Source organism: Erpetoichthys calabaricus, chromosome 4, assembly GCF_900747795.2.
Source record: "Erpetoichthys calabaricus chromosome 4, fErpCal1.3, whole genome shotgun sequence".
Classification (NCBI taxonomy): Eukaryota; Metazoa; Chordata; class Cladistia; order Polypteriformes; family Polypteridae; genus Erpetoichthys; species Erpetoichthys calabaricus.
Window position 1 is genome coordinate 206,056,818 of NC_041397.2, and position 15,790 is coordinate 206,072,607.

The 15,790-nt window shown below is 35.5% G+C and overlaps 1 protein-coding gene across 2 annotated transcripts in view; it reads left to right on the forward strand.

The window, feature by feature from the left end:
* LOC114650539 (uncharacterized) overlaps positions 1-15,790 on the forward strand; it is a 149,139-nt gene that overhangs the window by 42,771 nt on the left and 90,578 nt on the right. For both annotated transcript variants that reach the window (XM_028800230.2, XM_051926838.1), the window contains one exon: positions 232-350. In XM_028800230.2, the coding sequence (XP_028656063.2) occupies positions 232-350 (119 nt within the window). The remainder of the gene's footprint in view (positions 1-231; positions 351-15,790) is intronic.

Below are 15,790 nucleotides of genomic sequence, written 5' to 3' on the forward strand. Positions count from 1 at the left end.
TGTCTGCGTTGGGTTTGGGAAACAGGTGTGCCCCCTGGTGGCCACACTGCCAATGTGTTTGCTAAGATTAATGAAGTGTGCACCCACCAGCTATCCTTCATATTTTCAGTGTAGATAATCTAAGAAACTTATTTAAGCATGAAAAGGCTAATTAAGTCATATGTGCATTATGATAAGAGTATAGTTTTTTTTATTTTTCATCAGAATCACTTTTTTTCTTTCTTGTAACAGATCATTTTCTACAGTGGACCAATCTTTACTGGCAAAAAGCATGAAATCCTGACAGATGTTCCTGATGCCAGATCAATAACATATCCTCAAAATGTTTCAATCCAAGTGGTCAGAGGAAGGTAATTGCCTTTGAAGTATTTCAGAGTAGTTGTCAATTCAAAGTATGTTTTTCCATGTTTAGTTGATGTTTACATTTTTTGTATTTTGCTGAATAATAGTTTCTGAGAAGCATAAGTACATTTCTCCATTTTTTGCTTTTACTTATGGCTTTCCATGTGCTGTGTCATGTTCAGTGTGTATATTGAGCTATAAATTGGCCATGATATTTTTATGCCCTATAGTCTTTTAGGTAAGAGACGGCAGGGTTGCACACCCATACAAATGGACAAAATAAATTGAATTACAGGGAAAGCGCTGAAGAGTCCACATTCAAGAATGAGATCTAATTGTTAAAGAAAAGCTAACTGGTAATGTGGGTTGTGCCTAGGTAGTTTATGCATTAGACTTTAAATTACAAGGTTACTAGTTAACTTCCTTTTTGCTGACTCACTGCTAAACTCCGTGTGCTCCAGTTTTGAAAGATATGATAAATCTCTTCTTCTGCATGTCATTATCCACTTGTACAGTACTTAGATTGATGGGTACTATACAATATGTTATATAAATAAAGTTTGGCTGGTTTCACAAGGTGTCGTGGATTAAAGGAGTTAATTTGGAAGGTTCTTCTAATATAGCATAGTTCCCCTTTTGGGTGCAGCAGAGACAAAAAGGATCCTACCCTAAGCAATGGAGGTGTGTTCCACAGCATCTTGTACTTTAGATTGATTTTCTGTTCTGTTTGGGGATACATATGGAAGCAGCCTGAGCCACAGTAAAACAATGCAGCCTAATTGTCTGTGTTACTCTCACATATTCATTGTATTAGACTTTAGAGACACTAGAGCTAGAGCAAAGGCTCACTGAGAGGGAGAAAGTACAGGTACAATCTATTTGAGGCACAAGCAGAAAGTGATTTTTGTCCACAAGCCACACCACTACATAGAGAGAATGAATATAATTTTTTGTTTAAAATTATTTTGTTGGTTTTGGTGTTCTTTGGGCTATTCCTCCTATTGTATTCATTCTTCAGGCTTTGTTCTATGAGCCCTACACTGCTTTAGTACAAAGATCCTCGGCAAGTGTGACGCTGTGCTTGATGTTCTGTAAAGTATTGAATATGAATGTTGTACATTAGCCAGGAATGACTGAGTGTAGGTGTGCTCCGTGATTGAGCGACATCCTCTGACAGTGCGTTGAAGAGGCCCTGATTGTCTATAAACCTGTACCGAAGTGAGTGTGCAAAAATGAATAGATTTGTATTACAGTGGGGAGAAGATATAATGTATTACTTAAAGTTAGAAAATGTTAAATACTCTTAAAGTGGACAAAACTTCAATTTTTAGTACATGACACAACCAGTTTTTCAAGTGATCATTGATCACATGTTAATGCTGCAAATATGTTGCGGTGTGAAATTTTGTATATAAGTTGATAATTATTTTGTATGTCTTTATTTTTTTAACTTAGACAGAGTAATATAATATTAGTGTTATATCATTGATAAGAACAGCAGTAGTTTGATGTTTAAGAACCCACCCCCTCCCAATCTTTAGGATTGAGTGAGGAATTTTATGACATGGTTGGGGGGAAAAGTGCCTAAAACCAGTTTGGGATGTAATTCTCTGCAGAACTTTCTCAATCAACCCCACAGGAAAGCCAAATTACGTAGCAGGCAAATATCATCTCAAAAAATGGTTTTTATGGCAGGTGTGAGAGGTATTGTGTGCCCCCGTTGGTTTAAAATATGGCTGTTTGGGATTGGTTTGAATCAGAGGCCATTCTGTAGCACAGTGCCCTATTGGTGTAAGGATCTGGACAAAGAATCTACAAATTCGGTTGTTTTATTCCTCCCTGTCTCTCTCTCTCTCTCTCTCTCTCTCTCTCTCTCACCATCATGATGAGGGAGCATCTCACACACCAAGAACTGAATTGAAGACCACACTGAGAAGCACCACTTGGCAGCCATATTGAGACAGGCATGTGGCCTGTCCTGATGAAAGCCATAAATGAAAGCCAAAAAACGTGTAATCTTGGGCCACCTTAAATTCCTTCTCACCTCTCCTTTAGCGCCTTTTGTTATGCAAATGTGTTGATCAGCACAGGCAGCAAGCAGCTTGCTATCCAATCCTCCCACCGACACAGCTCAAGTTGCACAGAAAATTCTCAGAGCTCAAGTCTGTTTATCTGGGTGTGAGGTGCCTGGAATTATAGAGAGTAAATAATATATTGTCATTTGGAATACATACATTTCATGTGTGTTCCATGTCTACAACGATCTATGTAAATGTAGGATGACGGGAAATGTGAGGCAGAAATTGTTATTGGTGAAAACAAAGGTTTTTAATCATTTAAATACTTTCTTTTAAAAATGTGGAGTGTTATACTCACTACACTTTAGTCATTTGCAGCTTCTTTATTACATAAGTAGAATAGTAGCCATTTATGTTTGTGTATGTCATTTAGGTACAATAATGATACAAACCGATTATGGAATAGAGGGTTAAATTAAAATAATCTACACCAAGTTTTTATGTATCTGATTGTTATAATGGTAAAACTCACAGTCTAATGCTATGGTAAGATAGCCAGGTTAGGAGAGGGAAACAAAAATATTCACTGACGAGATGCTGGAGAAAGTAAACCTCCATGAGTTGCAGGGTCCAAAGACCTCCCAGATCCCACTGGGCATTTTACAAAGCATAAATGTTGTAAACTAACTATTGTTATAATATGCCACCCGATAGGATTAGACACTGTGGGTCTTGTCCAATGCTGGAGCTCCACTTTCCTCCCAACATCAACTACAGGGTTACTTTTATTACGTGTCAGTGACCTAAGAAAAAATGGAAAAGAAAACGGAGAAACAGAGGTTAATAAGTGCCAGTGTTTACAGTACATGATATTACAGTATGCATCATAATCTTGTTCCACAATGTGAGACTGTCATTTTTCAATCAGTAGGGAATTTCAAATTTTTGGTGTATAAGAGGAAAAGGCCAGTTTTCACTTGTTCTGTTCTTTGTTTTCAAAATAATGCATAAATCAGAATTTCAGGATCTAAGATTATGAATTTAAATGTAAGGAGATGGGGACATCAATATACAGGAAGAAGCAAGATTACTCAGAGCCTTTAAAATCAGTTCTCAAGGAATGCTAAGACTAATGAAATGTGCTCAGATTTTCTTTTTTCGTTAAGATTCTTGCTGCTGCATGTTGAAGTAGCTACAGTTGGATTATGTCCGTCTTAGACAGTCCTGTTAGAATGTGTCTCTATTATATAAAAAAAATTTTCGACACAGCAAGAATTTTTAGGAGATGAGACGAGACTTTTTGGAAAAGATTTTTTCAAGTTCCTCAAGACAAGAATATTGCCATGATATTTTAAAAAGTCACGCCCTCCTAGCAACCATTTTCAAACAAGACCACGGTACTCTCACCTCTCAGTCTTCTGAATGCTTTTGTCAGACACACTTCCTGCCACTCTGTTTTTATAAATTTTAATGTTTTCCTCACTTTAAGTTCCCAATTAAAGAAGACATATTACGTCCAAATCTTATTGAAGAATTTCATCACGAAGGGCTATAAACAGAAAAAATGAGTACACGGGCAATCCTAGCACCTAGAAACAAGGAAGTCAAATGAATTTACTCTAAAAAAGTCGATCGGTAACACGGCAAAATGGTTAAATGCGTATCAATAGACTATGCTGAAACAGTTGGTGGTGATTGTGCGGAAGATAAAAACAACAACTTACAATATCACGAAGAATATCTATAACCGTTAACACCGTCCAGCATTTCCACCGCACACTGTAGAAAGAAGGATTTATCCAAAAAAGGTAATGGAGTACATCTCCCGTGGATAACATCAGACACCAAAGGAGATCTTAATATGCCATTCGTATTAAAACATTAACATTCTATTTCCCATTAGAATAACATTGGCAAATACAATTAAATCTCAGAGCCAAACATTCGAAAAAGTCATTTTATTCAGTATAGAGAGAGAAACAAAATGCAATCACAGGCAGTTATACGTCACATGGATGCAAATGTAACACTTAACATGAAAATTAAAATCTGTTTAAATTGTACATCCATATCCCCATATTCAAGCGGCAGGGGTTTGGCGAGCAGGGGGCAAAGCCCCCTAGTATTGCATTAAATTAGTCCGCTAAAAACAAAAACATGCCATTTGTTATTTTGCTGTTTCTTGAGATGTTATGTCAGTTTAAACTCCTGCAGTGTCTCCAAAATGAAAGTCTTAGTAATATGGTTAATATGTGAAGTTTGGACTTGAGTCCATAAGTACACCCACATTCTTTACTTTTGTCTTGATTTGTAACACCGGGTGATCAAGTTTGCATCTAAGGCCATCACTTTTTTTCACTTCTGCAAAGAAGTAAAATTTCAGTTTTTTCCTTCTTTAGTTTGAGGAAATTACTACTCTGTTGTTCTGTAATGCTAGTAAGACATTCAATCAGAGGGCTTGAAGCCTCATGATCATTTAGTGTTACAGGTAAGTAAAGCTGTTTGTCTTTACATAACTGTGGTAATTCACCTTGAGTTTGAAAATAGTCATGCCTTACAGGAACAAGTAGATTAAGAGTAACAGTGGGCCCAGATCTGATCCCTATAGTGCCCATTATAAAGCATCATGGATCTTTGACATACACACACCATAACTTATAAATAATATTTCTACCTGTTACATAAGATTGAAATTAATTTATAGTATTACTAAAAGTACTACAGGTAATGAGAATGCTGTGATCTACAGTATCAAAGCTAATAGAAAAGAACAGATGTGTTGTTTGCATCAGCATTAGCCCTCAAGTCATTAACTACCCTAACTAAAGCAGTTTCTCTACTATGATTTGGTCAAAAATCTCACTGACAATAATGTGGAATACAGTTTTTATTCAAGTAATTTTTTAACTGCTGAAAAACTGTTATCTCTATAACATTGCTTATAGAAAGTAGGTTAGAATGGTCTTCTATTGTAGAAGACAAATCAGTTAAGTTTATTTTCTATTTTTCTATGATGCATAGATAAACTACTACAATCTTTAAATATCTGGAAAAATGTCCGTTTATAATAAACAGTTAACTATTTCTAGTACACTGTCAAAAGACCCTCAAAAACTTCTCTGAAATGACCTTTTGGGATTAGATCAAGAAATAATCAAGGTGATTAACTTAAGGAGCACAGGAAATCCTGTTTTGGTAGTGGAATTGAATTCACTGTATTGAACACACTTAGGTTTAAGAAGATTTCATAATATTTTTACTTTATAATATAAAAAAAAGAAAAATCAGCAAAAGCCTGGCTTTTCTCTACAGAAACTTTCAGGATCTGATGAATTGATGCAGCTTTGTTTAATAGGCAATTTTTAGTTGAATGTAATGCTTTTGTGTTTTGTTTATAATTTTAAAAAATTAAGACTGCCTCTCAAGTTGACTTACTGGATAATGTTTTGTTGTGCAAGCCTTTACAATTTCATAATGGACTATTAAATAGTTTTCCTCTCTCTTTTAAGTTTACAGACAGTATAAGTTTTCCATGGTAGAAGATTTCTTAATAGACCCAGAAAATAACTGTCCGCTGTGGCCCTCGGCTTAGCATTGAAACTTGTAATCTTACTGTTTAGATAGCTGGCTGTTTAAAGGGAGCTTTAGGAAACCTAAATGCAGTGGCAGCATCAAAATAACGTCTTTTAACAAAGTGCTGCCCTTTAGTTCATTTTACAGGTATTATTACATTTTTGAAAACATAGAAGTCATATTTACTGATGTCCAGGACCGGGGTCAAGTTAGATTTAGTTATCTCACAAAGGACTTAACACTGTCATATGTCCTCTGTTGTGCATTGACTTGATGACATGCTGACTGAGATCAAAATACTGCAGTATGTGAATCACTTCTCTTGCTCTGGGGTCACACTGGCCTTTTACCTGAATCTTATCTTAATTAGTTATTATTATACATACTGGTAATTAGTCTAAGAAATCACTGATACAGAACACACATTTCGGAGGTTGATTAATGATGAACAAGTGAGAAAGCGATACTTTTTGAATAATTATAGTGAGATAACCAACAAAGGAGAAAGTACCAAGGCGCTTATGTTTACAGTTTAAACATATTAAAAAACTGCTTGTCAAACATCTGGTTCTTTTTTCTTGATGAACAGCAAGAACAAAATTACAATTTGGCGGGGCTGCTTCACTTAACACTACAGAGTCACAGTTTTCTTATCACTGATAAGATAATTTACCTGTATGCGTAGTATTAACTAGTAAGATGTTCTGATTTTAAGTAAAACAATACTGATGATATCAGAAAAATTATATTGAAATATTAGGACAACTTGAGATGCCAATTAAGTAATTTGCATTTATATTGGTTTGTCTGCACTTTTTAGTGGATGATGTATGATTCTATATTATTGGGTTATTATTATGCCCCTCTTTTGGTAAGACCACTCATAAATTCTCATATTTTAATTCAAGTTTATGACTAACATTAAGCATGAAGCTAGTTAGTTATGAATGCTGCATTACCTTTGGACCTTACTGCTAAATCTATTCAGATTTAAGCCTTTACGTCTTAAAGACTGTGGCCCCTGTTGTCAATGAAGCCAATGTTTTGGCCCACGCAGAAGGCTCTCACCTTGGTGTTCAGGGCCAGGAGTTGGCTGTAGACTTTGTCCAATTTTACTCAGCATGGACAGTGGTTTGGCAAAGATGATTCTTGCAGCAGGGGACCTCATGTTCAAGGCTTGAACAATTTAATTTATCCCCGCATGCAGCACTATCATCCCAAAAGTCCTCCTCATGTGCTTCTTGAAGAGTGATGTGACTGTTCTTTTACTATCAAGAATTTGAAGAACACAAAGTTTTTGTGGTTGGATATTGGAAAGGTAAGGTTTTACATAATAAAGACTGCAGTAGCAAGGGTGTCTGGGCTTCGGTCACCAATCACATTGCTGAAACTCCCATATTCCATCATTGTGGATAGGAGCAGTTGCAAAGCTTGACTTGGCCCCTGTTCAGAATAGCATGGGATGGATTTGACAGGGCAGAGTCGACTCTGGCTCCAGATGAAGCTTCTTTTTGTACCTATCTAGCAGACAAGCTTTCTCTTCCCTAAGATCAGATTGTCTTGCAAAGATCTTAGAAGTCTGCAACTTTAAGGTCCTGAATTTATGGTCAACGTATAGCAGCTCTCATGTGCTTTGCATTTATATGACTGTCTTTACTTTTGGGGCTACTGTTTTTTTAGTTATATTTTAGTCAATATGATCATTTTGAAATATCTCTGATTCTGTCTGAAATGGTCTGGACACAGCTGCACATTTTTATTTCAATTTTATGAAATTGATCTCGGTAGTGCTGTTGCCTAATGGAATACAGTGTCCTGATTTTGAATTCTGTACCCAGATTTTTGTCTGTGTGATATGATACATTCTGCCTGAGTCAGCATAGGTGTTTCCTCCCACATCCTTGAAGTCATGCAAGTTAGGTTCATTGGTGATAACTGATTGGTTCCTGTATGAGTCTCACTGTTGGTGTAAGTTGGACCTCAAACTGGTTCTCCAATTAAGCCCTTTGTATTAGGAGTTTTTGTAAATCTATTCTGTATGCAAATATGACATCAAAGGTTTTTCTTGGCCATCACCACAAACAATTTGGGGTAAGTAATAGATAAACAAATCATATTTTTGGGTGGAATATTCCTTTGATTATTATGGCAAGAATGCAAAACAGTAAGTCAAGCCATTCAAAGTACAGAATGCTAAGAAATAAAAATCATAATGTATTCAAAAGTAAAAGATAACAAAATGCATAAAGGGGATTACATTAAGGGAGAATTTATTTTTGGAATTTGATTAGTGCAGGGTGGATTGCTGCCTTATGCCTAATGCTACTGGAGTAGGTTGTGGTCTCTTTTGACTCTAAATTGGATGCCACTGATGGATGGATTTTTTTAAATGTTTATTCATGTTAAATGAGACCGTAACTATTTCTGCTAATGTAAAATGATCCTAGCTTAAAACAGCAATCATACATTTAAAATTTGAACTTAAGGTGGATTTTTAAACTGTGTATTGTGGAGTATGTTGAATTTTCATAAGATTTATGTGGCCTTGAGGCAAAGTTTTAACTCGCATCCAGACACAAAAGGGTAACTTGCTTGAAATTGTTTCTGCATGCCCTTGAAAAGTACTGCATTTCATTCAACATTTGCCAGAATAAAAAAATGTTTCAAAGTTGCCTTTGTTTCTGCTACTTATGATTTAAAATTACAGGGAAAACAATTATAGGCATCTTTTATTGAAATATGTTTCCCATGTGTATAATAGCACTTTATTTCAATGTGCAGCCTAGTCATTGCTTTTTTCAAGACAATCATAAAAGCAAATATAGTATCTTCAGTGAACTAGTGGTATGCTTGTACTGCATACTGCATCCATCATAAAGCTTCTGTGGGCAGACAGTTTATTTCTGCTGCACTGAGTGCAAGACACAAGATCCATTTCTGGGCCCATGCTGGCACAATTTCTGAGGCTCAATTTCTGAGCCAGTTTAGGGTTGCCAGTTAAACTAACATTTCAACTGTATTAACTAGTGAAAAAAAATTACAGAGATGTACAGTGAAACTATGTGCTAATAGTGATCAGCTGACAGACAAAAGAGTTCACTACTGCATGACTGTGCCTTTTACATTCAGAAGGTCATACATTGATATTGTTTTAAGACTTTGCTGGGAAAACAACATGGTTATTATTTATACATTCATTGATATTTGAGTATAGCAAGTTACTTCATAAAATGTCTTGTAAATTTACTGATTGCTTAAGATGGTATTAGTGCAATTGTGAAAAGTAGGTTCATATTTACATTTATTTGCATAACAGATTGTTTCATTCAAAGTGACTTACAAAGGCGGTCAAGCACCCGAGTTGCCTGGAAAGCTTGCATATTGTAATTTTTTTAGTTAGCCAATAAAAGGTGTCATTTTGCATGCCATCTCATTTCATCATAATGAAGTAACATCAGGCTGGTGACTGTTTTGAACAAGTGTATCAGGGTAGGTTTCAAAGGTTTTACTTCATGTTAACTAGCTTCAGTTAATAGAATAAGTGCATCTCAGACAAAAAGCCTCTGCAAAGAGCACTTTTACGCATTATTGCATATTTTTCACATTGACGTTAGTGGGATGTAGTTGGAAAGTCAGAAATAAAAAGGTATGATTTGGATTTGTTTGATGTTGAGCAATCAAGTATACAACACTTTCAAATTTGAGCAAGTTGTTACCATGCTGAGCACAAACAAGTTAAGGAATAATTAAGGGTAGGTAAATACCTGGTCTAATGTTGTTACAGTAGTTTGTGCTGATGCCTTTGGGATTCAGTACCCAGGGTTCAAATCCTCCTCCTCTTAGTGTGAAGTTAGTATGTCTCTATATGACTGTGTAGGTTTTCCTGTAGGTACTCATGTTTACCTCATATATCCCCAAAGACAAGTGGTTTTTTTTTTTTATACCAAATAAGCACTATTGTGAGTGTGTACTCATGCCATGCAGTGTACTACACAATCAAAAATGAACAAACAAAAAAAAAACATGAAATAAGTAATCATAATGTATCTGTGAATGGGAAGGGGATACCAATCCATTAATAAGGCTCTAGCATTCAGTGCAGTGACAGTCAGAGCTATATTTTCTAAATGGAAAAAGTTGAGGAGAGTTGTCAATTTTGCAAGCTGTGAATTATCCTGTGAAAATGAGTAACACATAAAATATTCATCGAATTCCCAGAAAAACAAGAACAGTGTTTTATGTTTGGAAGGTCTCTACTGCTTCAGCTAATGGCAGACATTTGTGATTCCACTATTAAAACAACAAGAAGATTGTAGAAATCATGGTAAGACAGCTGTCTAAAACTTGCAGAAAAGAGCTAAATGTCCTCATTGGGCACTGTTAATCTGAAAATAAGCGATACCCTTTTCTGATAATTTTCTTGAGTTTATAAATATGCATAAATAAAGCGTTGTTTTGCTGTTGGAACTACCTGTTCGATCACTGGCCTTCTTCAAATGTATACACTTCCATATTAAAACATCTGTTCCACATACATAACTCATTTTTTCTTGTATTGTCCCCATCCAGCAATGCACTGTCTTTGATCATCACCTCTTTCTTTATTGTAGTCCACAAAAATGTTTGCTCACCATTATACAGCCTCTTATACTTATTGTTATGCTGTCTTTTAATGGCTTCAGTTTCTTACACTGCTTTCCACAACACACCATTGGACAGCTGGAACTGTTGTAAGGCAGGAAATTTTTTCTTAAGATTTTGAGCTTAACACTGTTTAATTAGAGCCTTAGAAAACAACAACAACAACATTTATTTATATAGCACATTTTCATACAAAAAGTAGCTCAAAGTGCTTTACATAATGAAGAGAAGAAAAATAAAAGACAAAATAAGAAATTAAAATAAGACAACATTAGTTAACATAGAAAGGAGTAAGGTCTGATGGCCAGGGTGGACAGAAAAAACAAAAAAAAACTCCAGAAGGCTGGAGAAAAAAATAAAATCTGCAGGGGTTCCAGGCCACGAGACCGCCCAGTCCCCTCTGGGCATTCTACCTAACATAAATGAAATAGTCCTCTTTGTAGTTCGGGTTTTTCATGGAGTCACTTGATGCTGATGGTCATACAGACTTCTGGCTTTTAATCCATCCATCATTGTTGGAACATCATGGTGCTTTGGGTAGATGGTGGTGGCGCACGAAAACATAAAACATAAAAGGTGTCTTTAAAAAAGTTGTTTTCCCCTTCTACTAGATTTGTTTAATATTTGTTTACTTTAAAACCTGTCAAGGTTCACCTGTGGTCCATGCTGGGGCCATTTCTATAATCATAAGAGTCATGAAAAATACTGAAACCGTCAACCACATGCTTTTCCACACTTAGTTCCCAGTACAGAATTGTGGAGCGAGGTTTCCATGGGGTGCTTACCTTCTCTCATAGACATTTGCTCCTCAATATTCACTCCTTGTGTTCCCTGGTGTAACATGGTCAAGAATTAGATATTGGAATTTCTTAATTCCTCCCATGTGTAGTCCTCCTTTTGACGTCAAATACAGGGAAAGTTTGGAATAGACAGTGTTTACATTATACTTTTTTCAAACCTACTTGCAATACAGGTTCAGAGAAGCCAGTAACTAATCTGTTCATATCAAGCACATCTTAGGAACAAACCCTGGATTGGGTGGCAATTTATTGCAAGTCTCCTGGTTTCAAATCTCCTTTTTAATATCAGCAAACATTAGAAATAAAGGAAATATTAATATACAGTAAATACAGACTTACTAACACAGAGCAAAACACTACAGTATGCAGGTCAGGTGTTGTTGTTACAAGCCTAAATTTAATAGTGTAGCAGTGATGCAAGGTTAAATCTATATAGCACTACTGTATATGCTTTATTTTCCCTTGCTATTAGCACTCCTATTTCTACTGTAATTTATCCTTTAGTAGGACAGCCCAATTATATTATTTCACTTGACTGTAAGCAGTCAGTTTAATATCTGGTGAATGCACATAGATGTAGTTATAATTCACTAAATAATATCTAACATTGTATGTTCACTGTTTGTGCGATTTTTGACAGAAACATTTTATTCGCAAATGTACAAGCCAATGATCTGCTGCAAACAGTAAAAAGATGCTTGTTTTTGCCAGATCCTAATTTACCTCTGACACATATACAAGTCGGCAGCCCATCTTGTTTTTAAAGAGTACATTACTGTTTTATTGTTCTAGCACCATTGATTGGTTATTTGCCCATAAATGTGTTTTCAATAATTTTTTATGTGTAACATCCAGTATAGTTATCTATTTCTCAACAATTTTACACCATAATAGAAGCTCACTGTTTGTTTACATTACATGTTGTATTTTTAATTCATACCTTTAATAGCCTTAAACTTGGTGCTCTTAGTAGTTAGTACAATAAGGCACCTCTTTCTGTGAGCTGCATTAAAGCAAAAGTGTACACTGAAAGCAATAATGAAAGTTTTGTACTTCACATTTGCCATTCATGTTTTATTAATTTCACTTCTTAAAACCATATGCAGTAAAACATATTGTGCGCTTAGTTTTATTCAATAAATATGGAAAGCAATGACTAAAGAAACCCATCATAATCTCACTACCCATGGAAGTTATGCAGCACCTCATAATTTATTAATGATGAGCTACGGCCGACTCGCCTAGACATGGCTCCAGATGATCTGCATTATTTATATCAACTTGTGTGCAGTGCCAATAGAAATAAGTATATCCATCCCATATCTCCTGAAGATACTTATGTCGATTTTATTTGCTTCAAATACTTGGAACTTTACAGTCCTTATTGAACATTGTGCTTTATCTCCTGTAATAATGTAATTGCAGAAAAAAAAGCATATTTTAGGAACTGATTCATGCTCATTTTATATGGTACCACATAGAGATATTGAATAATCTCAAGTGATTTCTTTTGATCTTAATTGTAACTGAATATAACTTTTTAAAGATATAGCCCTATCAGTTCAGATATTGGAACACATGTGAAAGTGATAGCACCATACCGTTATCATAGTTTACTTAAGTTTGCTGGTTACCTTGCATTTCCAACCTCTGTTGTCCATAATCTTGATTGTTTTTGGTCATCCTTATGTCATTCGCTTCAACTTCCATCTTGGTCTCAATTCTTCCACCTTGATCACAATGCATTCCCATCCATCCATCCATTTTCCAACCCGCTGAATCCGAACACAGGGTCACGGGGGTCTGCTGGAGCCAATCCCAGCCAAAACAGGGCACAAGGCAGGAACCAATTCTTTTTTACTTTTACAGTTCTATTTAAACTTTTGTGTTTAATGCAAGAAAGGCTTATTTGGAAATCTTTATTTGGAGCATCTTCCATACATATCAGAGACTGAGTCTGTGCAGTCACATTACTTTGCTCCAGCTTGCTCCAATTCTACACCTCCATATCCCATATTTTTTTTCTGTATTTATTGATATGCTTTTTGGTTCAGTGCAAGCTTCCTGGCTTATCTATGGTTTCACATTACTCTTTAAGCCCTCTACCTGTGCAGCATTATTTGAATACTTGTCTTTCCATGGCAGACCAATAAGGTCATCAGCCATCCTTACTGCCATCAGTGCATTCTTTTTACAGTTATATAATTGGAAACACTTACTGTCAGTGCAGGTTTAGTGATTTGAGGGCCTGCAGTTTAGGCGAAGATAAAGCTGGTTGGCATAGTATTTGGGTATCTCTAAAAGTGTTCAAAAAATAAAGATGAGAAATTAGATTTGTGGTTTAACTATACCATATACTTTGGCTTTAATGTACGGTACTTCTATTTTTGAAGCACCTCTTTACGGGAATGCATAAGACCACAGTTAAACTGAAACACACGCAAAGAAGTTAGAAGTCACCTAAGGGACGATCGTTGTGTACTACATGGTTCTACTCATGTTTGCATATTATGGTGTGTGTGTGTGTGTGTGTGTGTGTTTTCCCTCCTCAGGATATACTAACTTTTTCCCATCTCTCTTATATGTGCATTTTAAATTAATTGGTGACTGTATATTAGCCAATGACTCAGAAAGCATGCTTGTATTGGACCTGCATCTGTCCAGATGCCTTGCGTCTGATAATGTTACTACCAGAATAGGTTTTAGCCATTCATGTCCATGAACTAGGTTAAGCAATTTAGGTTTGAAGAATTACCTTCTACTGTTTTGTTTTCCCTAAAAATATGCTTTGTTCTTCTTGACAATAATAGCATCAGAAGATGCAGTTTGCCATCATTGTAGACACTGCTTATTGCAGTGTCAAGAATTTTAGTATCTGGCATTGCTCATGCTTAAAACTGCATATTCTTCTGTCACATTGGCTGCATTCATTTTGAAAAATGATAATACTTTAGGTGAGCCAACAATGAACTTCCTCCATTTCTAAGTTTGTCAGACCTGCCTAGTTAATTATACTACACCCTTCAGGAAAAAATGTAAATGTGGGAGAATTTTGAGTTCATCTGGTACAGTTACAGAAAATACTGTAAATTGGTTTTATTGTCATTACATTGAATTCTACTTCAAATTTAATTTTCATTTTAAAGGAGTATTCAACCTAAAAAAAGAATATTTTTTATGTTACATGCCCTATATAGTTTGTTATAGTGGCAAAGAAAAACTTTTAATCTCATGTTTTCATGGAAAAATTAAATATCAAAGATTCAGACTGAAGAGAACTTAGTGGTGACCAACTCTAGCAGTATTTCCATCATCTACCTCATTGCATTGCTTTTGTACTTTATTCCTTTTTAAGGACATGAAGCCAAACTGAATTTCTGTAATTTTCAAAGAGTTTATATTTAGTTGTTTTAACACTCTCTCAGCCACAGCCCTTGCCTACTATAATCCACATTCCAGTGGGTTACTCTTTCATTTGTCTCCACCACTTTTTTCCACTCAGCATAAAATCTCATACTCCTTATAATGAACTTGCACAGGTCTGTCAGCCATTCTTCTTAATTCAATATTTTCACCATCACTTAATTTTCTTCTTATCGCGTTTATGAATTTCTCCTTTGAGAACCTATAGCATGATCTTTCCATATCCTTTTACAGCCTTCTCATTCATTAATTTCTCCATATGTTTCATAAAGAAGTTATTGATTTCATTAGTGTTAATATTACAATGTAATCAGTGGACAGAAAGAATTGAAAAATGCAACAAACAAAAAAAAATGTAAGAAAACTAATTTAAGCATAAATATATATTATTTTTAAAATGTATGACTCAATTGTGAGACAGCGTTAGAATAACTATTTCCAAAACATGTAGAAGCTCTACAGAAAAGAGCAATTAAGTGGATTGCCTAGAACTAAAGGTCATGTTCTACTCTATCTAGCAGGCTTAGAAAACACAGCAGGATATTGGTGATCTAATCCTAGTCTTCAGAGTTCTCAAAGATGACTATAAAATGGATCCGTCTGTTAAATAGTGAATAACATGCACAAAGACACCAATACAAATTCGGGAAGTGCAGTCAAGATGGAAAACAGAAAGCACTGTTTCATACAAAAGGCCATGGAAATTTGGAACATACTGTATTATCAAATCATGTAGTTGACAAATGGAGAGATTGATAGCTTTTGGGGAAAAAACAAACTGAATGAGATACTGAACACCTTATCTACTGTAGTAGTTAACCAAAGAAGCTGGATAGACTGAATTATCTCTTCTCATTTGTATAAATGTGTCATGCTTTTAATGAAAATGTTTTTCTGCATTTTAAGCAGTTGACACCCACTTCATCTAGAATTTCTTTTGAAACACATTCTGTCAGCATTGACTAGTTCACTTGAAAAATCTTGCCTCATGGC